The sequence below is a fragment of the Tasmannia lanceolata genome, unplaced genomic scaffold (genome assembly GCF_043159265.1).
Source record: "Tasmannia lanceolata isolate RefF3 unplaced genomic scaffold, GAP_Taslan_0.1 ptg000013l, whole genome shotgun sequence".
Taxonomy (NCBI): domain Eukaryota; kingdom Viridiplantae; phylum Streptophyta; class Magnoliopsida; order Canellales; family Winteraceae; genus Tasmannia; species Tasmannia lanceolata.
In genome coordinates, this window is record NW_027518690.1 from 1136129 (window position 1) to 1163062 (window position 26934).

General features: G+C 38.3%; 1 protein-coding gene across 7 annotated transcripts; it reads left to right on the plus strand.

Annotated features, from left to right (window-relative positions):
* Positions 1-25918, plus strand: LOC143889427 (DDT domain-containing protein). Of its 7 annotated transcripts, none has more exons than XR_013254833.1 (13): positions 1-138; positions 2026-2250; positions 2480-2652; positions 7475-7914; positions 7994-8090; positions 17789-18135; positions 18279-18736; positions 19254-19428; positions 19831-19992; positions 20093-20181; positions 21668-21911; positions 22606-22686; positions 22777-23226. XR_013254833.1 is itself a non-coding variant. In XM_077393629.1 (11 exons), exons 2-11 carry the CDS (start codon positions 2138-2140, stop codon positions 21811-21813), a joined length of 2205 nt encoding a protein of 734 aa, XP_077249744.1. In that variant the 5' UTR covers positions 1-138; positions 2026-2137; the 3' UTR covers positions 21814-22248. The 7 variants fall into 7 exon arrangements, 2 of the variants coding, with proteins under 2 accessions (XP_077249744.1, XP_077249742.1); XR_013254835.1 differs by having other exon boundaries at positions 21663-21911; positions 22777-23222; XR_013254834.1 differs by lacking the exons at positions 22606-22686; positions 22777-23226 and adding an exon at positions 25627-25918.
* The last annotated feature ends 1016 nt before the right edge of the window (positions 25919-26934 follow it).

Below are 26934 nucleotides of genomic sequence, written 5' to 3' on the forward strand. Positions count from 1 at the left end.
AGAGCGAGAGAAGCAGCAGAAACGAAAGCTCGTCCGCTAAAAGGGCAAAAAACTCAAAGACGAGACCGTTATTTTTTTTCTTTTCTTTTCTTCTCCTCTCTCTTTCAAACCCTCCGCCATTACTCTCCGAGCTTCAAGGTATAAATTCTCTCATTCTCTCTCCTTTCTTATGCTCTCATTTCAATCTCCTCTACAAGAGCTACCGTCTGAATATTTTTTCAGCCGAAACGGTGCGAGTTTTGAAAAATTCTAGGTCAAAAACTGTGCCAATCTTCTAACATTGATTTTTGATATTCATGCTCTCTTTATCTCTCAATTTTTCACTGTTTCGTGCTTATTCATTTATAGAACTCTTGATTTTTCATATACAGAGTTCTTATTCGAATGTTTTGGCGGTGTAAAAAGAGAGGTTTTTGAATGTTCTGTGTGAAATTTTCTGTGATCTTTGCATGTTAGCATTTTGATCTGTATTTTGAGTTTCTGTTCTTTATTTTTTATGCCGAATTTGCAATTTTTGCCTTGAAATTGGAGTTGAGGCGGGAAATGTTTCATTTGCTGAACTTGGAGTTTCCGATTTAGGAGCTTGTTTTTATGATTTATTTTTTTAATTTTCCGACGCTGAAATTTGAATTATTTGTATGTAGTGGTACTCTGGATTGAATATTTGTCTGTGAACTGCAGTTTTCATTTGTGTGTTTTTTTTTATTGGATTCTAGGGTTTCAGTGCGTATGTATTATGTCGGGAGCTTTTTTATGATTCACCGATGCTGAAATTTGAATTATTTGTATGATATGATATGATCCTTTGGGTTGAATAATTGTTTGTGAATTGCGGTTTTCATTTGGCAAGGGAGTGTTTTTTTTTCCCTACTGGATTCTAGGGTTTCAGTCTGTATGTAGCATATCGCTATTTGCTGATTTTCTGTTTTTAGATGTTGGAGTATGGATATGTTGCAATGTTGCGTAAACTTACTTTCTTTAAAATATGAATTGCTCTGATGAATTTAATATGCAGACATTTTCATGCTTACAAATGTTAGCATTTCTCTTTGTATTTTTTAGGTTCTTTTCTTTGTTTTTGATGTTTTCTCTTTCCGAACTTGCAATTTTTGCCTTGAAATTGGAGTTGTGGCGGGAAATATTTCATTGCTGAACTTGGAGTTTCCGATCTAGGAGCATGTTTTTATGATTTAGTTTTTTATTTTCCGACGCTGAAATTTGAATTATTTGTATGTACTGATACTTTGGATTGAATATTTGTCTGTGAAGGGCTTTCGTTTGGTAATTGGGTGTGTTTTTTTCAACTGGATTCTATGGTTTCAGTCTGGTTGTAGTGCATCTCTACTTTTCTGTTTTTAGATGATAGAGTATGGATAGATTGCAATGTTGGGTAATATTATTTTCTTTAGAATCTAAATTGCTCTGATGAATTTAGTATGCAGTTGTTCTTATGCTTAAAAAATGAGAGAAGTTTCTGAATGTTCTGTGATCTTCGCATGTTAGCATTTCATTTTGTATTTTGTAGTTTCTTTTCTTTATTTTTAATGTTTTCTCTCTCCGAATTTGCACTTTTTGCCTTGAAATTGGAGTTGAGGTGGGAAATGTTTCATTGCTGAACTTGGAGGTTCCGATCTAGGAGCTTTTTTTATGATTTACTTTTTATTCGCCGACGTTGAAATTTGAATTATTTTTATGATATGATACTTTGGGTTGAATATTTGTTTGTGAATTGTGGTTTTCATTTGGCAATCGGGTGTGTTTTTTCAACTGGATTCTAGGGTTTTGGAGTATGGATAGTTTGCAATGTTGTGTAATGCTACTTTCTTTAAAATCTGAATTGCTCCGATGAATTTAATATGTGGTTGTTCTTATGCTTAAAAGTTGAGAAAAATATATGAAGTATTAAGTATTTGTCTGCAAGCAATCTGAGCAAATGGGTCTCATACGTCTGTCATTCAGTTGTTATTTGTGAAGGGGAAGCTCTTTTTCATTTGCGATACTTATTATTGGATTGCGCTCTTGCAGGAAACTGGAACATGTGTTTCTCAATAAGAAGCTTTTGTTTGTGTTAAAGCTGAAGCTTCTTGGGTGCCATTGGGTGTAAATTCTCTGATTTGAGTCTTTCTTGCACAACACCATGCCTCTCTATAAGAGAAAGCCATTTTCCCTGTTGGACCCACCCCAGGATCTGAATCTGGCTGAGCCTGTTTTCCAAGTTCGATTTACAAAAGAGATATTCAGGGATTATCAGTATCCTTGTGTCCACCCATTTTTCTCTACTTGTGTGAATTTTCCCTAGTCCAATCCTTTTTAGCATGTAATTATATTAGAAAAACCTACATCTAGCATGTAATTATATTAGAAAAATCTACATTTTTGAAGAGCATGCGATACTAATTCTGTTCTTAGGGCTTGAAATATTGGTGTTACATGCAGTGGGTTGACTTTTCTGGGTATATCTATCCTTAACCAAGTTCAGAGAATATCTGGACCGGATAAATCTTTACCGTCAAAGGGTCTGGACATGTAAAGTTACCGGGAAAACAAACTTAACTTATGAAGAGGCTTTGGTCTCAGAACGACGTGCAACTGAGAAGGTCCAACAGTTCCCTGAAGATTTGATGGCACCTGTACTGCGTACGATCCAATTCAGTAAGAACTTGGCATTCTGAAGAACACATCTCTCTGTTTTTCCATGTGCACATTTTCTTTAAAATTTTATTCTCATGTTTCTTGGTTAGTCATAGCAGATTGTGGCTTGTCAGTTTTATTCTCCTCTGTTCAGTTGATTACTTAGATACTTGACATCTATAGCTATATCTCAAGAAATGAGAAATCACTACAAAGGGGTGTTAGGTACCTTACCAATATGCCAAAAGCTCCAGAGCTGATGGAACACGTTAGGCAAGGCCCTTTAAACCTGTCCCATACCAGGCTGGGTCCCACCCAGTCCCATACCTAGGTGGGCCCCCACTCAGGACTGTTACATTCCACCACGCTTTCACATCCGCTGTTCTCGGTGACCCAATCTATGACGGCTTTCACTCTAGCCTTTTTTCGAGGTAGCCCTTTCCGTGACTCGAACACGGGACATGGTGGCTTTCTCTGATACCAAATGTTAGGTACTTTACTGATATGTCAAAAGCTCCAGAGCTGATGGAACGCGTTAGGCAAGGCCCTTTAAACCTGTCCCATACCAGGCTGGGTCCCACCCAGTCCCATACCTAGGTGGGCCCCCTCTCAGTACTGTAACAAGGGGTTGAATATAAAATGGTGTAAATTTGACTTTGGTGAGGAAATTTAATAATTAAAACTTATAGTAAATTGAACATGTGAGATGGGAAATTGAATTTGGGGTGGACGATGCACACTGAAATCCCACTGCAGATTGGATTAAGATGGTGAATTGAATGAATTGGAAAAATTTACACCTAAAACCTAATGCAAATTGGAGATGTAAGAATGTAAGAAAACATTGTTAATATTAATAAAATAAGGAAAATAGAGTTCACCCTGCTTTATGGTGCTGTTTGGTCACATAGATCTATTGTGTTGTAAATAAACTCTCAAAATGCATTCCTTGGGCCTTTTTTGGTTATGTGAAGGAAATGAGTTCCTGACATTGCAACCTCAAGAATTTCATGTATGAGTTCAGCATTGTACGAGGATTTAACTGCTGGAGGTTTCCTCACATTATGTGCTTCTATATTACTTGGTAGTGTTTATGAAATCCTTGTCACCTTGTTGAAATCAATGAAGATCTTGTCTTGTTGATTATAGTGCTTATTGTAATATCTTTTAGGATACCTTCATCGGTCGTTTGGATCTAGGGAAAAATGTACGTAAAAAAATTCCATGGAAAAAATTCTATGGTCCTGCAGGGTTGAAATTCTCCTAGAAAGTAGAGAAATGTTTTTTTTTTTTCAATGGAAAATGAGTTAGCCATATGCCAGAGAACTCATTTTCCAAGGAAACATTTTTCGTGAAAATTTTTGCCCTCATCCAAACATCCTCACAATTATTAAGGGAATATTTGAAAATCCTTGTCACTTTTTCGTGTATGTGTGTGTGCGCGCGCGCGTGCATGCGTTTTTTTTAATCATGAATTACGAAAGTTTGTTTATTTCTGTTATTGTTTACTGTTTGATGAGAAGAACTTCTGCCAGTTTTTGAAAGAAACCAAGTTGTGCTCTCGTTTCCACCTTGTTACATGCAAGGTTTCTTCATTCTTGAATGAAGATTGAAATCTAAACTTTGCATGAGTTTAGATTCTGATTCTTTCTTTTTTTAGGTTGCTGCAGTCTGCAGACAGGTTTGGAAAACATGCAACCCAGACTGAAACCGATTGTCACTCAATTGAGTTCGGGTTTTGGATGTGAAGTTCTTGGCTGGAAATCACAGAGGCCTAGCCTTGGCCAAGGAATCATGACCCATCTCAATAAAACCATGACAATTTGAGTGGTCCTTTCTGAACTAGTCTGGTTTTATCGTTGGTCTGGTTTCCTCAAGCTTGTTGTTCGGCTTACATCCAATCTAGTTATGATTTTGCTGAACTGTTGCAACCAGCCAAGCCTCCATTTCAACCCTCACTCTCTTGGGCATCTTTTTCCATCCAACAAATCCTTGGATCTGAACCGTGTTCAGATTTCTGAACTCTTCATCCCTACCTCCCTATAGCATGCAAGAACCACAACCCATTGAAGCCAACCAAGAGATATTTTAGCCGCAAACTTACCATCCTTTTGAAATTTGCAAACTCCTAAATTTTGGCGGCATAACGAAATCTTTCAATTTGTATATTTTAGCCCTCCCCATACCCCGCAATGGCATGAGCCTCATGCACTGGGCCGCCCAGCTGTTGCCTACATTATGGATTAACCGAAACATGAGAAACTCCTGGCTTTTAGCCGCAGTTTTGCCACCTTTCTGGTTTACCTGAAACCTTGAAACAATTACAACTTATGGCATAGCTAAAATATCAAGAGTATCTAGTTTCTTGAAACCATAAGCCCAATCCAATGGCTCAGCAAGTTGTTGAATCTTCTCGCCAAGCTGCACGGATTTTTAGCTAGCCTCTTTGCCGAACCCAAACATCTTCAATCTTAAATCAACCTTTAAGCCACCCGTTTTCTACCTACTTAACCAACCAATAACCACCTATCTTCTACCTTATTTCCCAATCCTTGACCAGCCCTCACCAAACCCAAAACCCTTCACATCATTCTAACCTAAAACTACCATATTTCTCACCTACGTAATAACCCGTCATCCTCACCTCGTTAATACAAATACCACCGCCTTCTACCCTTTAGCTACCGTACATCACTTTGCTACAAAGTCTCCATTGTGCAACCCTGCATTATATGGTATCAGGGCTTCCACTATGCTACTTTGCATTCACCTCAAAAGTTTCGTATCAGTTTATGCATTGATTTAATTTCAAGGACTTTAGGCCCATAAGTCTTGTGGGAAGCTTTTATAAGATCACTTCTAAGGTCCTTGCTTGACGTCTAAGGAGGGTTATGGAGGAGATCATATCTCCATTTTAAGGAGAATTTTTTGATTGACGTCAAATCTAGACGGTGTGCTCATAGCAAATGAATGCTTAAATACTTGGAAAAGAAATGAGAAGAGCGGGTTAGTTGGAAAAATTGATATGGAGAAGGCCTATGACCACATGTAGTTGAATTTTGTCTTTTTTTTTTCTTGCCAAATTGGGGTTTGTGATAAATGAAATCAACGATAGAGGGCATGTCTTCAACATCATTTATCCATTCTTATGAATAGGTTGCCAGGCAACTTTTTCAAGAGTTTTCGTGGTTTAAGACAACGGGGATTGCGATATCCATTTCTTTTCACTATTGCGAGGGAAGCACTTATTAGGGTGTTGTGCAAAGCATGTGAGAGGAGTTTTATCGAGGGGGTAAACTTGGGTGGGTCGGCCTCCATCACCCACCTTCAATTTGCAGACAAGTTGGTATTTTTCGGTAACTCCTAGTCTGAAGTCCTTCAGTTGAGAGATACCCTTAGATGCTTTGAGCTTGTATCCAGGTTGAAGGTGAATGTTAGGAATAGTTTGATGACCTAATATTCCAGAGGAGCATCTCCATATGTTGGTGGATGCTTTGGGTGTCAGACTAGTCATCTTCCCATATCCTACTTAGGATTACTGTTGGGAGATGGTGTTCCTCCAAAGTCTATCTGTGCTCTGGTGGTGGAAAGAATGGAGAGGAAGCTTGTAGGATGGAAGAGGTTGTATCAATCTTTTGGGGGGCGAGTGGTATTAATACAGTAAACACTAATCTCCCCATCTATTAGGTCCATGCTTAAGATTTCAAAGTAGGTTACTAGCAAGTTGGAAAGACTTCAAAGGAACTTTTTGTGGGAAGGAAAGAAGAAGGAAAATACCTCAAGCATTTGGTGAAATGGGAGGAGGCCATGTTACACGGATCCTTCCAAATGGGTGAAGTACCCATGTTAGACACTTGTTGGATTCCAATACTTAAGGATTCTCTGCGACACTTCTAGATCGCTTTTGTCTGTTTTTTTATTACTATTACTACAACTTTACAATTACCACATGTTTTGAGTTTTACCATCCTAATAGTATGTTTTTATATGAAATGAAACATTATATTTACGTAACTTTTTGAAATTGTCAATAAACTATTTGTTTCTCATTATTATGTAAAAGGTTAAAATTTGAGAATTGATTAAATTATTTTGGCAAATCCACGAATCTTTCTATTTGAGATATGATGAATACGACACTCGATACCCGTGTGAGATTCCGACATTCGTACTGATGCAACATAGGGATGATGTGCTCAATTCGATTGTTGGAGGTGGTTTAGGCCTAGGAAACTTGGTTCTAAAGAACAAAGTGCTTTTGGGAAAGTGGCTTTGGAGACTTGGAGAGGAAATAACATCCTTGTGACCCAAAATCATTTGTGGGAAATATGGGGAGGAACGGGGTGGGTGGGAGTTGAGGAAGTTAAGTAGGAATGGAGGCTTGGGGGCATAGAGGTCATTTGTCAAGTGAAAATCATTTGTGGGAAATATGGGGAGGAACGGCGTGGGTGGGAGTTGAGGAAGTTAAGTAGGAATGGAGGCTTGGGGGCATAGAGGTCATTTGTCAAGTGAAAATCATTTGTGGGAAATATGGGGAGGAACGGCGTGGGTGGGAGTTGAGGAAGTTAAGTAGGAATGGAGGCTTGGGGGCATAGAGGTCATTTGTCAAGTGTTGAAAGGAGTATCTAATGCCGTTACATGTGGATACACGTGTCAGTGTCGTCACACTTGTCAGCAATAAATATGAAATGTCAACTAAATCATAGGTTTATATGAACCCGACTGATACTTTGTGGTTGTTAATACTTTTAGTTTTTAACTATCTTGTTCAACTTTTATTTCTGTTCCTTCTTTTCCTTAAAATGACCTTGCCTGTTTAATTCATGTTCCATTGGATTGACAGGCACGCTTAGGTTGAAAGATCTTGTCAACAAAATATCTACAAGGTTGCAGGAGCAAATTTTAGAGGGTGCAGAGTTTTACGGAAGAAAAGAGGAGTCTGCTTGCCCTTGCAAAATACTGAAAGTTTTGGAGGTGGACGGTGGCAATATCCGCTATGAAGTGGGTTGGTTTGGCAAAAATAAGAAAATAACTGATACTTCAATAGTGAATTCAGATGATCTGATAAGGAAAAAGCTTCCTTTTAGTAGAGATGTTCTGAAGTCGTTTATTAGGGAATCGACTTCTCAAAGTGCTCCATGGGTGGTTCATGATAAGTTGGCAAGGAAGCATAAAATCTTGACTGAACCTCCTGAGGAGTTGAGAGACAAATTCACCATTCGGGATGGGTGTTTCAGCATTAAACAAAGCAGGAAAAACATGGAAGGACGGGATAAAATACTGGTACTTTTCTTTAACTCGGCTCGTGTCTGTGAATGGAATGTGTATATCTCTAAGTTTCTCTTCTTGTTATCATACTCAGAATGGGGAAAATGGAAAAATCAACAAGAACAAAAGGAAAAAACTGGAAGGCGAGGACAATGAAGGGTTGCGGACCAAAAAGAAGAAGGCAGAGGAAGGTAGTTGAAAAGATTGAAGCAGTGTTTATTTTAATCCTAATTCTTATACCATGGTTAAACTGTGCTACCATGTCACATTAGGTTTAAAGTTTTCTATGTTTATAACATATGTAGAGTGCCATCCATATCTGCATCAGATAAGTTCACTCACAATGATTCTATTAACATGTTCCTTTTTCTATTAACAAATACAAATGGTTGTGATTGTGATTGCTAAATTAAATGAGGGAAGTGCCAAATTGCATTTGGCATTAGAATCAAAATATTTATTTTTCATTTAGAGGTCAGAAATACTTTCAGTGCAGAAGTCTTTTAACTTTCTGAATAACTCCTAGTGTTTTTGAGCCTCAAAATTATCCAACGTATTTCCATTTGAGCATATTGTGGAAATATGATCTCAACCGTCTATAGTTCTGTAAGGAATGTTAACAGTGTTAAATAGTCCAATCAGAGAATGGGGCGAAAGGTTTTATATATGTGTTTTCACAATAAACAAAATGAAAAGACACAAGGACCTAGGTAATGTACATTGTATGCAAAGTACACTCTATCATAACTGTTAAAGTATAATAGATTAAATAACGCCAAAGGCTTAAGCTTTTGGAGAAATTAGTTGTTTCACATGGTAGCAGACCAATTGGCCTAGGTTCAAAACTTCTTGAGATTAAAAATTCACATGTAATGGCCAACACAAAAAGAGGGGGTGCATTTGCCACATGTAGGCCAACCCTAAAAATAGGGGTCACACGTGAGGGGGAGTGTTAAAGTATAAAAGATTAAATAATGCGATCTCCAACAGCTTAAGGTTCTGGAGAAACTGGTTGTTACACAAATACCCCCTCCCCCCAACACACACACACACAGGGAAAAAAATGTATTAGTGAATTTTTATCATATCTCTTTGGTGTATGAATGAAAAGAACACATGGTCGGGAATATGAATTTTCAGTGATGAAGATGATCCTTGGTTAGAATGAACGGCTGTTCCCCAAAATTTAGACAAGGAAGCAGACAGTTAGTACGAACTCTGTTGAGAAGGAGAATGGATCTTCCAATTAATCTGACGTAATTTGAATTTTCAGTGATGAAAATGATCCTTGGTTAGAATGAACGGCTGTTCCCCTAAATTTAGACAAGGAAGCAGACAGTTAGCACGATCTCTGTTGAGAAGGAGAATGGATCTTCCAAATAACTGACGTGAATACCAATGAATCAAGTGATGAAGCAGAAGGCATGGTTGGGAATGATTCAAATCTGTTACCATATCAGATGACTGTCTGCATACAATCTGTATAAATAATGAAGTGGAAAAGGCTTCACAGTCAGATATCATCTGTCTGGATACCACGCAAAAAGGAAGTACCGCAAAATTAATTTTTTTCTGAGGAGGTATACTGTTAAATGTGAGAACATCCAGAAACAACAGGAGTTCTCGGGATCTGCAGTCAATATGGAACCGGACAATGAAACACCGATCTAATAAGCAGTTTGGATCAAAACCAGAGTGGCAAATGATAGAGGGGAGGAGCAAGGATATATTCGACCGAAATGCTAAATACAACTCAGGCCACCGAGGGAAAGAAAAAAGGGAAAAAGCAGAAGGGTTCTAAGAATATGCTTATCTGACAGTACTGAAGTAATCAATGAAGTTTAAACTGGATTTAAAGAAGGCATTGAACCCTTCCTTAAAAGGGTAGAAGTGGTTATTGATAAAGCAAGGAAGGATAATGCATTGATGGCTGTAATGAACAATGTGGGTGTTGAGATTCCAGATATGAATAAAAACCTAACAGATGTGGCTGAAGAATTTGCTAATAAGGTAACTCATTTATATTGGATAGAAGGTAAAATGTTCACAAGAACCAACAATCAGCCATAAGTAGGTGATGTGATTTAGGCTTGGTGTACTAAGGTAACTCATTGATCTCTTGTCCATATCATTCTCCTCTTCTGTTATCTTTTAGCAACTCTATTCATCTTGTGAGATGACCTTTATATTTCAAAAGATGTGGGCGTTTAATGAGCAGTTTATGTGCTATGTTAAATACCAGTGGTAGTATTCAATATTTAGTAATACATTATCCATTTTGGCAATCAAGCTTAAAAAGTTAAAATTTGGTATGAGGGATTGGAACAAATCTACCTTTGGAAATGTATAATCAGACGGTTAGAGATGCTGAAAACTTAACAACACTGGCGGAAGAACAGTATGATATGAACCCTTCCCATGATAATGAACATAAGTAAGCGGATGCTATGTAAAGTCTTGATTTCGCTCTCCTTATAAAGGAAATATTCTTAAGGAAAAATCTAGATAGATCTATCTTTGCAGGAACGAGACAGTAACACTAAGTTTTTCCATGTAACAGTCTCGGGAAGATTTGGCATAATGGAAATTGGGTGGAAAACCTAACTGCTATTCATGATGTTGTTGTGATTTTTTAGGAATTTATGGTCTAAGGAGTTTGTGAAGATAATGAGCTGATGGATGTTATTGCTAAAGTGGTTGGTGAAGAAGATAATAAAACGCTCTTTAGCATGTCCGAAGAGGAAGAGATGAAGAAGGTTGCTTTCAGCTTACCTCAGAAATTTGCTCGTGGCCCTGATGAGAAATGTGCTTGAGGACATTACTTATATCGAGGAAGGAGACGGATATAATGAGAACAACATCGATGACTTACCAGTTTTTTATAATTGATATTTTTCATCGGATGTTTAAGACTTTGAGAATTTATATGATCTTGTGTCTATTATTATTTTTAACATTATTTTCCAATATGTATGGGAAATCAATGATTACTATGTGACTATGTAAAACCAAGGGTTCATGGGTTGTTTCGTGGAACCCCCAAAGGAGTAGCCACAAGTGGATTTTCCCCACCCCCTTTGACGCAAAAAGGAGAAAAATCTCTCCTCCGATGCGCAATCCCCTCCCTTTTGTCTTATTTCCTCCTCTATTTCTTTCCCTTTTCTTCTCCTTCTCATCCTCTTCTTTCTTCTTTTAAAAATCTCTAAAAGTACCTGGTGATCAAAGATGGATCACATCAACTTTTCTAGGTAACAGTTCGTATTATGAAATTGATTAGCTAATCATGATAGTTTCTATTTAAATTAATGGATTTCGATGAAAAATGAATAATTGGTTATTTTAGTGTTCTTTGATTATACATATATATATGAGGAAAATGATTGTGAGCTTGAAGCTCATATAGCTTATATGAGCTTGAGGGCCAAAACACATGGGTCCCACATTTTTTGTGGTGATCCAAACCATTCATTTGCAAGGCCCCATCATAGATAGGGTGTGTACCAAAAATAAGCTCCATTGGATCATCCTAACCCCTCCAAAAGCGGAGGGCAAAAATGGGCAGATTTGTGGCAAACGGTGTCTGTCCATTTTGCCCTCCACTTTTGGATGGGTTAGGATGATCCTATGGAGCTGATTTTTTGTACACACCCTATCTATGTAAGGGTCTTTCAAATGAATGCTTTGGATCATCCTAACAATGTGGGCCCACATGTGTTTGGGCCCTCAAGCTCATATAAGCTATATGAGCTTCAAGCTCACAATCATTTTCCTCTATATATATATATATGAGAAAAGTGTAGCCACACATACGTGTAGCTAACTTAGCTACACCAACGGCTTAAAATACAGTGGGCCCCACATTGTTTGGGTGATGCAAACCATTCATTTGATGGGCCCTCACATAGATAGGGTGTGCCCAAAAAATCAGCTCCATAGGATCATCCCAACCCTACGATTTGTGTAGGCAAAATTGGACGTGTAAAAACCTTCACAAATCTATCAATTTTTGCCTTCACAGTTTGAAGGGTTGAGATGATCCTATGGAGCTAATTTTTTGGGCACACCCTATCAATGTGAGGACCTATCAAATGAATGGTTTGGATCACCCAAATAATGTGGGCCCACTGTATTTTAAGCCGTCGGTGTAGCTAAGTTAGCTACACGTATGTGTAGCTTCACTTAACTCTATATATATATATATATATATATATATATATATATATATATATATATATATATATAGATTATGATGTACTATCCGTTAACAATTCGATTATGATTTACGATTCAATTTCGATTTTCAAAACATTGACTCGGAGATCGTCATAGAACACATTGTCAAGGAAACCAGATAATTTTTCAAGGGGTGTATGTTACAAAGATCTTATGTTTCTAGCTTTATTTGCCTAATCCCCAAGGTTGAAAATCCCAAAACTTTATCTGATTATCGCCCTATTGGCTTATATAATTGATGTTATAAAGTGTTATCTATGCTAATGGTGATCGCCTTGCCATCATCCTCCCTAAAATCATACCCCACGAGAGAAGAGCCTTTGTTAAAGGAAGGCAAATGAGTGAAAACATCTCCATTGCTCAGGAGATGATTCAGGGCATTGACAAAAAGTAAGAGAGAATGTGTCGTGTTACATTGTTCCTATGGACGCATGCCATGTGCTACTTGGGGTAAGCCTTGGTAATATGTCAGGCAAGCAATCCATGATGGTAGAAAAATACATATAACTTTTATAAAGAGCATAGAAAATTGCTTTTAGTGCCATAAAAAAAGGGAACAACAGTATGCCTACTCCAGAGAAGAGGATAGTATGTTCAGGCAAATTTTTGAACAAGAGGTGCTTGGTTCAGATTTGGTTTTTGCATTGGTGGCTACTTCTTTCACCGCTGATCATGATGAAATTGATGTGAATACCTTTCGTGAGCACCTAAGGAATGTACTTGAAGAGTATGATGATGTTTTCTCACCAGAGTTGCATCATGGTCTACCTCCCATGGGAGAGTTGCATCATCAAATTGACTTGATGCCCGAGGCTACACTGCCTAACAAAGCCTATTATAGAATGTCTCCAAGGGAGTATAAAAAGCTCCAAAGACAAGTAAAAGAGTTGGTTGAAAAGGGGTATATCAGGGAGAGCATTATCCCTTGTGCAATGCCCGCTTTATTAGTGCCTAAGAAGGATGGTTCTTGGTGCATGTGTGGACAGGAGGGCCAGCGACTGCTGAACTATCTAGTATAGGTTTTTGATCCCTAGACTTGAAGATATGTTGGATCAGTTCAGAGGCGCTACAGTTTTTTCAAAAATCTATCTGAAGAGCAGTTGCCACCAAATCTGAATTTGCCAATAAAATGAGTGGACAGCAACATTTAAGACACGGAAAGGTTTATTTGTGGGGATGGTGTTGCCTTTCGGCGTCTCCAATCACCTAGCATGTTACTGAGGATAATGAACCAGGTGCTTAGACCATTTATCGGTATATCTGTGGTGGTTTATTTTGATGACATACTCATTTACAACAAGGATGCGGAAATACACTTGCAACTTCTCAAGGAAGTTTTAGAAATTTGAAGAAGGGGAAATCTCTATGCTAACTTCAAGAAATATGTATTGGTGACAAAAATCATTTTCTTGGGGTTTGAGGTGTCTGCAGCTATAATCAAACTAGATGATTCCAAGATTAGCCATTGTTGAGTGGCCAGTGCCAAGGAGCATCCACGATGTTAGGTCCATTCACAACCTAGCTAGCCTCTACCAGGATGGATAGAGGTTTCAACATGGTTATGGCACCACTTATTGATTGATGAGGTGTGGCAAATTTGATGGACACCCTAAGCCCAAAGAGAATTTGAGGAGATTCAGGCTTGTCTTACTAGCACATCAGTAATAGCCTTACCTGACTTCAACAAGGTTTTTGAAGTGGATTGCAATTCATTAAAGGTGGGGATTTGAGCTGTCCTAAGCCAAGCTCGCAGACCAGTTGGGTATTTTGGAGAGAAGTTAAGTGGGGTGAAGCTAAGTTACTCCAGTTATGACCTGAAACTTTATGCTATTGTGAGGGCATTTCAGCATTGGCACCATTATCTCATGCAACATGGGTTTTTTTTTTTTGCAACCAATCGGCTTTGAGATTTCTACAAGGACAGCACAAGATATATGTTATAGAGAAAATGTACGGTGGCTGAATTTGGATTGCTTCGTCCTTCAAAACTCTTGTTCATGAGCAAAGTTGGTTTAAAGGGGATTGGGAGGAGGAAGTCAGAGAGGCAAATTTAGTATAGGGAGCCATGGCTTGATGGTTTCCCAGTGGTGGTCTATCAATAATTTTGGAGCATTCTCACGGGTGAATTGCTTAGTGTGATTGGGGTGTTTCATGCTAGGGATGTTTTAATTACTGTGCTAATAGTATGTGTTAACTTACCAACTTCTCCAAAAGCTTAAGCTTTTGGAGAAAGGCGTTATTTATCTTTTATACTTAACACTCCCCCGCACGTGTGGCCCACTTGGCAAACACGTGGCCCGTGTGGTCCCACTTTGGGCCGACCATCGCATGTGGATTTTTGCAATCCGGGAGGTTTGAACTCGAGACCTTTGCTCTGATACCATGTTAACTTACCAACTTCTCCAAAATCTTAAGCTTGGAGAAAGGCATTATTTATCTTTTATACTTTAACAGTATGTTTATCCCCCTTATTCCAAAGAAAAAGTGAACAGTATAATTTAGGTAATTTATCCCTTTTGGTGATTAGCATGTGCAGAATTAGAACAAAAATATTTTCATTGTGGGTGTTTTTTTGCTAGAGCTCATTTATACTTTACCATGTGGCTATTTGTCCAAGGTGAAAAATGGTCATGATTGTGCGGTCTCACAAATGAATACAATAAGTCTAGATTTGTGAAGGTACTTCGAGTGTGGATTTGGAAAAGGCAAATGGGAACTCATAATATATTACAAAGATAATGGAAATTGGTGGAAAATGGAGTACGTGGATCTACATATGTTTCGTTTGTGATGCGGATTATAGGCCCAATAACAGGCATATTGCCTCTTATTGGGCCTATAAACCACATCAGTTCGCTAGCTTTTCGATTGATTCACATATTTGTTTTGTTTGCTAGCTTTTCGATCCTCGTCAATGGAATTCTAATGGGTCCTTGAGGGAATGAGAGAATGCAATCTTCTTTACCCTTTTTTCTTTACTTCTTGTCATGGTTTTAAATTTCGGCCGAAACGAAATATTTCGGTTTCGGTGGAAGCCGAAACGAAATATTTCGGTTTCGGTGGAAACCGAAACGAAATTCACTGTAAGTCGGAAAAGTACCAAACTTCGCCGAAACGTTTCGGAAATTTCGGCCGAAACATTTTGTTTCGGTAAAATTTCGGCGAAATTTCAGAAATTTCGGTGAAACGTTTTGGTGAAGTACAAAATTTTGGTGAAATTTCGGTGAAACGTTTCGGAAATTTCGGTGAAATTTTTACAAGATTTCGTCCGAAATTTCGTACCGAAACCGAAACGTTTCGGTTTCGGTGATGGCCGAAACCGAAACCGAAACCGAGATTTAAAACCTTGCTTCTTGTAAAGGTGGAGAGAGAGAGAGAGAGAGAGAGAGAGAGAGAGAGAGAGAGAGAGAGAGAGACTTAATTGAAGGTTTAAAGCAAGTAGATTGTTCCCACTATCTCATACAATTTTGGACGACCTATTGATATTTGGTAAAGGAAGGAGGATATATGCAATCTCCATCTAATGTTAAGATAGTTCTCAATGGTTTCGTTCGAAGATTGGACCAAGGAAAAGCTTAGCGGTTGGTGTTAAATATTGAAGGAAAAAATTTGAAGCTTCTTGCAGACTGTATATGGTGTAAATCCGGTTGATGTTAATATTGACGGCGGGCAATTGAAACTTCTTGTAGAATGTAGCAAATCCAACCATGTTCCTATATTGTACCTTTGTCCTCCCCATTATATTAATATCCCATCAAAGTGGTTTGGGCACCAGTGGTTGAAAGAGTTGGAAAGAAGCTGTGAACATCTGGCTACCACATGCCAAAACATCTTGTGAAATTGTGAGGTGTGAAACTGGTTGGGATCTTTGCATTTCTCATATATTGGTGTCTGTGTTGATTCATATATTTGCACTGATATGCATAATACTTTTTGTTCATAATGATACATATCAACCTTACCAACATTTATTATCTATGATGCACCTGTGAATTTTTTTCCTTCAAATTGCCCAAAAATAGAGCGATATGGATAGTTTCCATCATACTTTCTACATACTTTTTTTTTGAATTGTATGGAAATTGATTAAAAAAGAGAAAGAGACCGAGAAAGTCCCATAAGATAGAAGGAAAGAGATGGCATGTTAGCCCAGAAAAGAAACAAAAAGCAAGTGAAAAAATAGCTAGGGGGGAAGGTAGTCAAAGAACTCCATCTCCCCCATATGAACACGCTCTCTAGCAAGTTTGTTAGCCGCCATTTCTACGTATTTTATTTTAAAGTATCTTATCTTTTGATCATTTTAATATTACTTATGATGTTTCTCGTTTGCTGATGAGACTGCTACGATTTCATTTTTTTCTTCTCTATCTTTTTCCATCTACAACTAGAACTAGAAGTCTAGAAACAAGTGTGCTTGTAGACCATCCAAAACATGGACACATATTGTTTGTCCATTTTCCACTCCAACTTTGATTGGGTTAGGATGATTCTATAGGGCTGATTTTTGGTAACACCCTATCCATGGAAGGGCCTTCCAAATGAATGCTTTGGATCCCCCAAAAAATGTGGGGCCACATGTGTTTTTGAGCTATAGCTTAGATAAGTTATAGCTTAGGAACACTTTTCTCCATATATATATATATATATATATATATATATATATATATATATATGTATATATATATATATATATATATATATATATATATATATATATATATGAGTAAACAGTTCCTGCGCTCAAGCTCAGATAGCTTATCTGCGCTCGAGTGCAGGAAACAAGGGTGGGCCCACATTTTTTGGGTGACCCTAAGCATTCATTTAAAAGACCCCATCATGGATGAGGTGTGTGCCAAAACTCAGCTCCATGGATCATCTTAGGGTGTCCATTTGTGTGTGAGAAAATGGACAGATACTGTTTGTCCACAAATCTGCCCATTTTTTCACCCCACAAATGGAAGGGTTAGGTTTATCCAATGGAGCTGATTTTTGGTACACACCCCATACATGATGGGCCTTTCAAATAAATGCTTAGGATCACCCAAAAAATGTGGGCCCACCACTCGAGTGCAGATAAGCTTATCTGCGCTCAAGCTTAGGAAGACTTTCCTTATATGTGTGTGTAGGAAACAGTTTCAGCGCTCGGAAACATGGTGGGCCCACATCTTTTGGGTGATCCTAAGCATTCATTTGAATGGCCTCATCATGTATGAGGTGTTACCAAAAATCAGCTCCATTGGATCAACCTAACCCTTCCATTTGTGGGGTGAAACAATGGGCATATTTGTGGACAAACATCATCTGTCCATTTTCTCACCCACAATTGGACACCCTAAGATGATCCAATGGAGCTGATTTTTGGTACACACTCCATCCATGATGGCGCCTTTCAAATGAATGCTTAGGATCACCCAAAAAAAATGTGGGCCCACGCTTGTTTCCTGCACAGATAAGCTATCTGAGTTCGAGCGCAGGAACTGTTTACTCATATTAGATATTTCACCCAACAAATTTCTAGATGAAAACCTAGCTTTGAGTTTTTAAATAAACGAATTGAATGCTTAAAAACCTAACTAATCTATGTTTTACACAAATGCCTTTCAGTGTGAAAATTCCCTTTAGCACGTACTTATAGCACATGATTTTTTATTTGCAGAAGAAGAAAACCCAAAGGTAGAACCGATTAAGTTTCCAATTGATGATCTGCTAGTGCAACCTGGTCCAGATGATCCAGTTTTTACTGATCGCCCTTCGCCAGCAAGGGATTTTGATGTGCCAATGGTTTGCATTGGGGACCTTCTAATGGTTTGGGACTTTTGCTCATCTTTTAGCAGACTATTGCACTTGTGGCCATTCTCTCTCGAAGATTTCGAAAATGCACTCCGCCACAAGGACAGCGATGGGATTATCATTTTGGAATCACATTTGGCAATTCTTCGCTTGCTTATTAAAGATGAAGGCGAGTATTTTACAGCTATACGGGAGAAAAGGCGAAAATCAAAGGTGAGATTTGATTTCTATTTTAGACAATTTTTAGTTTTATAAGTACATCAATTTGCATGTATGAGTTTGTGCTTCTATATAGTTATATTTGGTTATATAATTCATTGCGAGTCTTATTTAATTTTTCATCCTTTCCATTTCAGATTACATCAGTGAATTGGGTGGAGTACTTATGTGACTTCATTGAGATGGTGGATGTACCAGAATTGTCTAGTCACATAGGAACTATAAAACGGGGGCACTATGGTCTTTTGGATATTCATGTTAAGCTGTGTGTCTTCCGGGAACTTGTTTTCGAGGCTCTTGCAACCAATGCTATTAGAGAGCAGCTAGATGAGTATATTGAACAACAGCAAGCACTTGTAGCCACGAAGAGGGAGGAAACACGGGAAGAAGCCAGAAAGAGAAGACAAGAGCCGCAGAATGTAAAAGAAGAAAAGTCTGATGCCAAGACCGTAGGGCAGGGACATGAGTTGGAGAATGGTAGAGGCAAGATGCGCAAATCTAAGAATGATTATAACCATGGACAGAATGGATTTGTTCCAGAGGAAGGAAATGTGGAGTTTTTTTCATCTGAAGGAAACCATGCTTCAGAAAATGGGTATGCAAGTCTATTTTCTCAGTGAGAGCTTTCTAATATTGAGCTATGTCACAAATATTGTTCTTGGGAATTTCTTGGCAAGGGAAAATCTCGGGATATTTTAATATTTATTTTATTTTTTCGGGTTTATATCGGGAAACACGATAAAAATAAATTAATTTACAAATATAAAATATCAAACATATACTCTTTTTTAATTCGGAATTAGGGTTAGGTCGAAGGTTTTTAGGATCTTTGAGAGATTTTTAGAGTGAATGAAAAGTTCAAGATATTTTTTAAGGTCAACTCCCCAATTTATCGCAAATAAAAAACCATGATTAAATCTCGAGAAAATTCAATTTCTCGCGATAAATTTTTTTTTTATCTTTTAAACAAAATGTCGTGAATTTTCTCACGAGAAATTGAATTTCTCGGCGGTATTTGTGACTTAGATATTGAGGCTTACTTATGATTTGATGTTTAAAAAATGAGCATGCTGTTGGATTATCCCCAGTTTGGTGTTTCTGGCTTTCTGCAGGGAGAGCAAACATGCAGTCGCTGCCTCGAGGAATGATGCAACGAATCAAAAGATGAATGCAAAAGTCACTGCAGAGAATGGGGAGAGGTCCACTGCAGGCGACGATAAAAAGGTGAAGAGAAGGGAGAATAATAAAGAGAAGGGAACTGAAGGAACAGGCACTGAAGAACAGATGGTACCTTCTCTCTCACTCACTCACTCAAACGCTCACTCTCAAGGATTTAAATTTCGGTTTAGGTGTCGGTTTCGGCCACCACTGACATCAAAATATCTCGGTTTCAGTGGAAATTTCTGCCGAAATCATGTAAAATTTGGTTTTTTTTTGTATTTTGTAAAATTTCTTTGGAAATTTACAAAATTTTGGCAATTTCGGTGGAAATCTTAAAATTTCGTTGTAATCTTGTAAATTTCAGCGAAATGTCAGAATTTCGGAATTTTGGCTAAATTTCGCTGAAATCCTGTAAAAACCCGATTCAATGTACTTTTGGTGTCGGTTTGAACCAAAACTGAAATATTTTGGCTGAAATTTAAAACTATGCTCACTCTCTCCCTCTCTCACACATTTCTTATACCCCAGAAAGAACGTTTTGAACGGGAGATAGAGAAACGGTTTATACGGACCAATCCTCTAGGAAAAGATAGGAGCTACAACAGGTACTGGTTTTTCCGACGCGATGGGAGGATATTTATTGAGACATGTGACTCTAAGCAGTGGGGCTACTATGCTGCCAAGGAAGAGGTAATCATGCTGCAAATTGGTGCAACTGTGATTCATATATCCCCTGTTTTTGTTATGATACCAATGTGTCATCTCAGTTTAATTTCTACTCTTCTGTCAGCTTGATGCATTGATGGGTTCACTTAATCCAAAAGGTGAGAGGGAGAAGGCCCTTCAAAAACAGCTGGAGAAATACTATCCTAGAATATGGTGACTTTGATCTCTCTCTCTCTCTCTCTCTCTCTCTCTCTCTCTCTCTCTCTCTCTCTATATATATATATATATATATATATATATATATATATATATATGAGGAAACTGTTGGTGAGCTAGCTTGCCCAATCACATGGGGGCCCACTTTGTTAGGATGATCCAAACCATTCATTTGAAAGTCCCTTACATAGATGGGGGGTGTACCAAAAATCAGCTCCATAGGATCATCCTAACCCCTCCATTTGTGGAGGACAAAAATGGACAGACACAAATTTGCCCCATTTTTGTCCTCCACAAATGGAGGGGTTAGGATGATCCTATGGAGCTGATTTTTGGTACACCCCCTATCTATGATAAGGCCTTGCAAATGAATGGTTTGGATCACTCCCCAAAATGTGGGACCCATGTGATTGGGCAAGCTAGCTCACCATAAGTTTGGTGAGCTTAAGCTCACCAACAGTTTCCTCTATATATATACACGAATGTATCCTGGTTTATGTGTTTTGGATAGAATGACCAAAAAGGTGCCCATTTAAGAAGAAGCATACTCTTTTCTTTAATTATAACTGTTAGCTTTACCTATGCACTTGAATCTCCAGGTCCATCATGTGCTTTTTATTCTTTGGTTGGGGTGGGGGTGGCGAACATTTGCTGGCTGACTTTCACCCTAGAAGCGATAGGAGGGTTAATACTTGACTTTGGGATGAAGAATTAAATACATGTCCCGTGATTAGTCACTAACATAAGGGCAAAACAGTCATTTTATTCCGATGCACCCATCTTAATAGGGCTTCTCCCTTTTCAAACATGGTCAAAGAATCACATGATCATGTTGAGAGCTCTATCAAATGGGCCGCATTAGGTTTTGAATAACTGCTTTTTTCCTTGGATTTTCATTTCGACAAGCAAGTTTTATTCAGTCTTACTGAAAACTAAGGGGTAAAAGGCATTTGTTTTTGTGCCTTGGTGAAAATTGATTACTGGGATTTTGTTGGGGGAACTTGGATAAGTCATTGCAAAATCGGCAGTTTGTCATTTTTAGAGATCATTTCATATATTGATTAAAAGATATTTTTCTGGATATTCTATAAAGACGTATTCTTTCTGCAGAATCAATCATGGCTAGAAAAAATAATGGCCATGCAGTTCGATATGCTTAGTTGAGTGTACATATGATTAGTCTGTAAACCTTTCTGTTTTCTTCCAAAAAGGAGAATAGAGAGTGTGCTGGGATTTTAATACATCTCTGGTACGTGTACCTTGACATATTGGGAGTAATGTGGTGCTTTCTTGCAACATTTGTAAACCTTTCACCACATTTTGAGGAATCTAGTTATCTTTTCAGTTTATATTTCTTATGGGATTTTTAATCTTTAAAATTGTTAGTGGACATCCTAACCATTCAAACTCAGGTACCTCCATGATTCTTACCATACGAACAAGCTATCATATAAATTTTTCACTTGTCTGTTTTACAGTTCAGGCTTGCAGAAAAGATCAAAGGACATTGCCCAGAAGATTGCATTGGAGGAGGCTGTGCTGCGGAGGTCTACACGGGTTCGAGCCAAACCAAAGGAGGGCCGATCTTCCCCATTCCTTCGATATGTCAACAAGTGGAAGGAAAATTGATGGCTCAATTATTGGAGAATTAGTTGGCTGATGACCGTCATTTGGATTAAGTGCCATGTCAGCAAAAGGTCCACATGGCAATTTACCACTGCCTAAAGGTATGAGAAATCTCAACCTCATTTCTTGCTCATGATTTTTTGGTTGTACTTTACTGGACCTGTTAAGGTTTTGATTATGAATCTCGACATGAAGAGATTTCTTCTACACCTAACAACCAAAGACAGATTTTATTTTTAGACAAACACTACACACTGAGAAACAGAATGCAGATAGGAATGGGAAATACCCAAAATCCATCGTCTTTAGAGAATTTGATCCACACATCTGTTTGTTTTCAAATGATACATGCTCTCCAGTTTTGTAAATGACACTTTCATGTAATTACCTTAATGATACTTAATGCAATCAGTTGGAGGGTGCTGCAAAAATTCTTGACTTTTGGATGACTTTGTTTTAACTTTTAAGTAACATGAAGATGGAGAACCTAGAATAGGCTTAGCCACTCACGTAGTTGACACATTGAATCTCATCTCATGAAACCCATAGTAAGATGATGTGGGATTGTATCAAAATGTGGATATCTAAAACCCTTTGTTTTCCATAATGTGGATGAGAATTAGTGATGATATTACTCGGTGCACACGGGGGAGACAAAATCATACTTCAGGGGGAAAGAAAACATTCTCTATGACATACTTCATGTAGCAGTCAGACCGAATGACTATGAAATTACGTCGATACTTCCACATACTGTGAATAACATAGGCCCATTGAGTTTTGAACCATGAACAGACTGTCGGTGGTAAGCCAGAGGAAGGTAAGGATGCTGTCCAGTCATTATGCCCCTTGTGCCCGGGACAAATCCTTATTATGGTGAAAATTTTCGTCTTCTTTTTTTGTAAGTTCATTGAAGAAGTTCTATTAACTCTTTTTTTAACTTTTTTTCAAATTTGTTTTTTTTAGGGATCTGTTTTTCAATGCCAAGGGTGAAGGACAAAAAGAAGGTATCTGTCGAGAAATAATTCATTGTGATTCTGAAACTGATCTTTGTTTTAGCTCCCCACACCCCACCCCTGTCTTAGGTCCCAACAATAGCTTAAATAGGAAATAAAAAAGGACCAAATTTTCAATTGATATTTCATGGCATTTCTTTACAAGTTCTTGATCCTTTAAGAAGAGTTGCAGGCATTTTCTGTCACCCACCCTTATTCCCCCTTCATCTTCTGTCTCTCATTCTGTCACATCTCCTTCCCTGAGAAACTTGGGCAATTTTATCTTGTGATGCCCTCTTTTGTGTGGCCTATCAGATAAACTGGTCGATGACTTCTTAACAAGGTTTTAAATTTCGGCCCGATCTTGGTGGAAATTTGGCCCGAAATCTTGTAAATTTTGGCGGAAATTCTGGTTGAAATCTTATAAATAGATTGCACCCCTCATGGAAATGAAGTTCTGTTTGAAATTTCGTTATAAATTTCCAATTCTATGTTAATTCCGTTTCGGGTTCAATCGAAACCGATACATTTCGGCCAAATTTAAGCCATGCTCCCTGATCTCTCCGGGTTATATGATTTTGAACTTGTCTCACATGATTTATTTTCTTTCCTTTCTAAGAGATCGCTTATTGATGAATGAAAATGATCATGACTCAAAGCACACGTGGCACATTTTTCTTGATGATCGTGATTGTTGATTTGATGGGCCATCACAGGGCAACCAAGTAGGTCCGAGTCCGAGATCGAATGGAGATCTCAATCTCGAGGTTTTATATGATCCGTACACATGAAGTCATAATTTTTTTAAAACAAAGTACAGTGGGGCCGACTCTTAGGATGATCCGAACCGTTCATTTGATGGGCCACAGTGCAAATAGACCGTATCCCATAATTCATCTCTATAGCATGATCCTACCCCTCATATCTAAAAAGGGATTGCATATTATAGAAACCTCTACGAATCGGAGGGTTAGGGTATATATATATAGAGATGAATTATGGGCTATTTACGTTGTGGCCTCGTATAAAATCTTGTAAAAATCAATGGGGCATCTTAAAGGACATTTTCTTCATCTTTAGACCTTGTCACCCTACCCATGGATCCACAATCAAGACCATCGATCTGAAGGTGATACACATGCTATTGGTCTCACCTCTCACCCTGGGCAAACATCCAATGATAGAGGTGTTGGGAAGCTTATTTGGATGGAAGGTTTTCACTTCTGAATGGGCATTCCTGAGATCCGTCGTCTAATTGGAGGTGGATGAAAGGTACTCTTCTATCGGAATATCGAGAGAAGTTGGAGAAGAGGTAACACTGGCTGTGAATCTGGGGGCTAAGAATCATGTCTACTATCCTTTTGAGGTAAAGGGAAAATGGTGAAATAAAACTTTGAGGGATGAACATTGACGAAACCATGTGCTGAACTCGAGAATGATGGCCAACGATTTCTCTCTGGCGAGAAATCTGGTAGCCTCATTCAACGGTCATAGGACAGGAGCCCGTCGACAATACGACAAAAAGATCTGACGGCTGGGATGCACCATATGATAATTGGTCGAAAGAGAGGGAACGCAAAGGCAAGGAACCGTTGGATGATTCGAACGTACGCTCACTGGAGGAAATCGGAGACGTTCATTCAGATTTCGAATTTCCAAAGGGTTTTTTTTTTTGATCCGTAATTTGTGGTTAGGCAGACCCCACCAGCTATATTAAAATAAGAAAAAAGAAAATTTACAATCTAGGATAGATCATTCCCGATACATCATCAGAAACAATTTTTGCAAGTTCCTCTGGAACCAATTCAAGAGAAATTGAGTCTCCTTTACAGATACAGTTGGGTTTGGATAAGAAGTCAGTTGCTCTATTGCCTTCACGCCAAATGTGGATGTAGGTTGAACAGAATCCTCGTATCAAATGACAGACTTAAGAAAAATTAATGATAGCTACAGGAAGGAAATCTAATAGGAAAGAAGCTGATAGGAGTCATAATCAAAGGAAACGTGTCAGATCAACCCAGAAGCTGAAAAGTTTCCATATAGCAAAAGCTTCTTCCGAGGTGGCCTCAAACCCAAGGATATAATCATCACTTCAAACTGATGACTCTTCAAGCTACTAAAGGCAGTTTATCCTTCTTTAAAAAGAAGCTAGAGGGTCGCCTTATAAGAGGAGAGAAAAAAAACTGTATGGTTGCCGGGTTTTTTTTGTTCCTGGGAGTTATGTGGGAGAAAAAAATCCCCTGGGAGATAGGTGGGAAAAAAAAAGTCCTAGAAGTATCCTGGTAAAATAAAAATCCCATGTTTGGTTATGTGGGAGAAAAAAATATCCTGGGAGATATGGTGGGAAAAAAAAAAACCTTTGTTTGGTTGCTTGAACTGTTGGGTAGAAAAAAATTGTTCTCAAGCTTATTTTTGGTTCCTGAGTTTATTTTTGTTCCTGGGGTTATCTTGGGATGGGATGAAAAGGCAATCATTACAAAAGTGGTATTAAAAAATTCACCCCACAAGTAATCATTACAAGAGTGGGATTAAAATAAACCTAGTGCTAAAAAGCAACCAAACATGGGATGGGACCAAAATTTAACTTACTCTCCCACAAAACTCCCAGGAACAAAAAAAACCCGGCAACCAAACAGAGCAAAGGATGCTGGAAAACTTTGATAAGCCGAGGAGTCACTTTGTTCAATGTCCTTCATTAAGTGTTCTTTTTTTATAAAACTCAATGTCTAGTCCAACTCAAAAGTTTCGGTTCCCTGCCAAAATGATAATGACCTTGGAATTTAACATTAGAAGCTCATGTGTGTCTTCTTTTTTGGAACAGGAAGAGGAAGAACAGCTATTTTCTGCACCTAATGAGGATAATCGAGCTTATGAAGCAACACAAAGGGTTATACGAGAGAAAGGGGAAAGACTGATTTTGCAGAAAAGCCCACTTCATAAGAAATAGCAGAAATCAGTTACAAACCCTTGTCTCTCTTGTACTTGAGAAAGTTTTTTTCAACTCTTACGAGATTTTTGAAAGTTTAAAAAAGAAGAAAAGAAATCTGGTGCCATGCTTGAATAGGTTAATTTCCGGTGTTTCTAACAGTGTCCAAATGTGGTATAAAGAGTACAGGTAGAGATGTAGTTGCCTTTCTATGTGAGATAATAGTTGCACGTTTCTCCTTTTTTATGGTGATTTGGCAATATATTCTTACACATCTAAATTTTCAGTGATTAGAGGAAGCAATGTGGGTTGATAAGTAATTTGATAAGGTTATCAAAACACGTAGATATGTTCTTTATTCCCATTATGTGTGGCATATTTTTAGGAAAATGATTTCAACACAAACATTTTTGATACAAGATGCTCATGTTTCTTGTCTTTTATATTTCGAGAGCTGTAATTACAGTCCCGAAAAAGCACTTACGTGACAATTAAATGCTAGAAGGCAAGATACACGAGCGCATGTATCAAAACATATTTGCGCTGAAATCATTTCCCTATTTTCATCATCTCTTATTTCCTGATTCTGGGAAATTGTTTGAAGAGGGTTAATATTTTAAAGCCGAGGCATAGAGTTTTCTTCACTTCAGATGTTAGACGCCAAATTTTGATAACTAACTCCAGAGCGAAGGGAGAGTAGGAGAAAAAAGAAGCTGAAAAGCTCCGAAAACTCAATGAAGTAGGCGTCTCTCTCTCTCTCTCTCTCTCTCTCTCTCTCTCTCTCTCTCTCTCTCTCATAACTAGGCCGCTATGGCATTAGGTTATGTTTCTTTGGATGTAAAATGGGTGTAAAACAGAATTTACACCTTTTTCCATGTAACCTAAGCAGGGATGAAACTCGGCTCAAGTTGGGTTGGGTTGAGACCAACCCTAACCCAACCTGAAATTGCATTTCCTCGACCCAAACCCGACCCAACCCGAGCCTCAGGTTGAGGATGGTCAACCTTGTTGGAGAATTGATTGTCGGAGAATTCGAGGGTACTGTTTGTGATAGAAAATAGAAACTAAAGACTGTTGCTTCAAGGCGTGATATCACTTTCCTTAAGACAAGATTTGCCCTTGGCCACAAGTAGTATGCAAAGGGGATCCGCGAATTGCCTCCAAGATATAATGAAGCCTAGTAGGGAAGCCCTACTAACGTTT

Bases quoted from the DNA above. Each gene is read 5' to 3' on its own strand.
- LOC143889427 (XM_077393627.1), top strand. From the start codon at position 2,138: ATGCCTCTCTATAAGAGAAAGCCATTTTCCCTGTTGGACCCACCCCAG. The intron at 19,429-19,830 runs GTACCTTCTCTC...CTTATACCCCAG, and splicing joins CAGGCACTGAAGAACAGATG to AAAGAACGTTTTGAACGGGA. The intron at 19,993-20,092 runs GTAATCATGCTG...CTCTTCTGTCAG, and splicing joins ACTATGCTGCCAAGGAAGAG to CTTGATGCATTGATGGGTTC.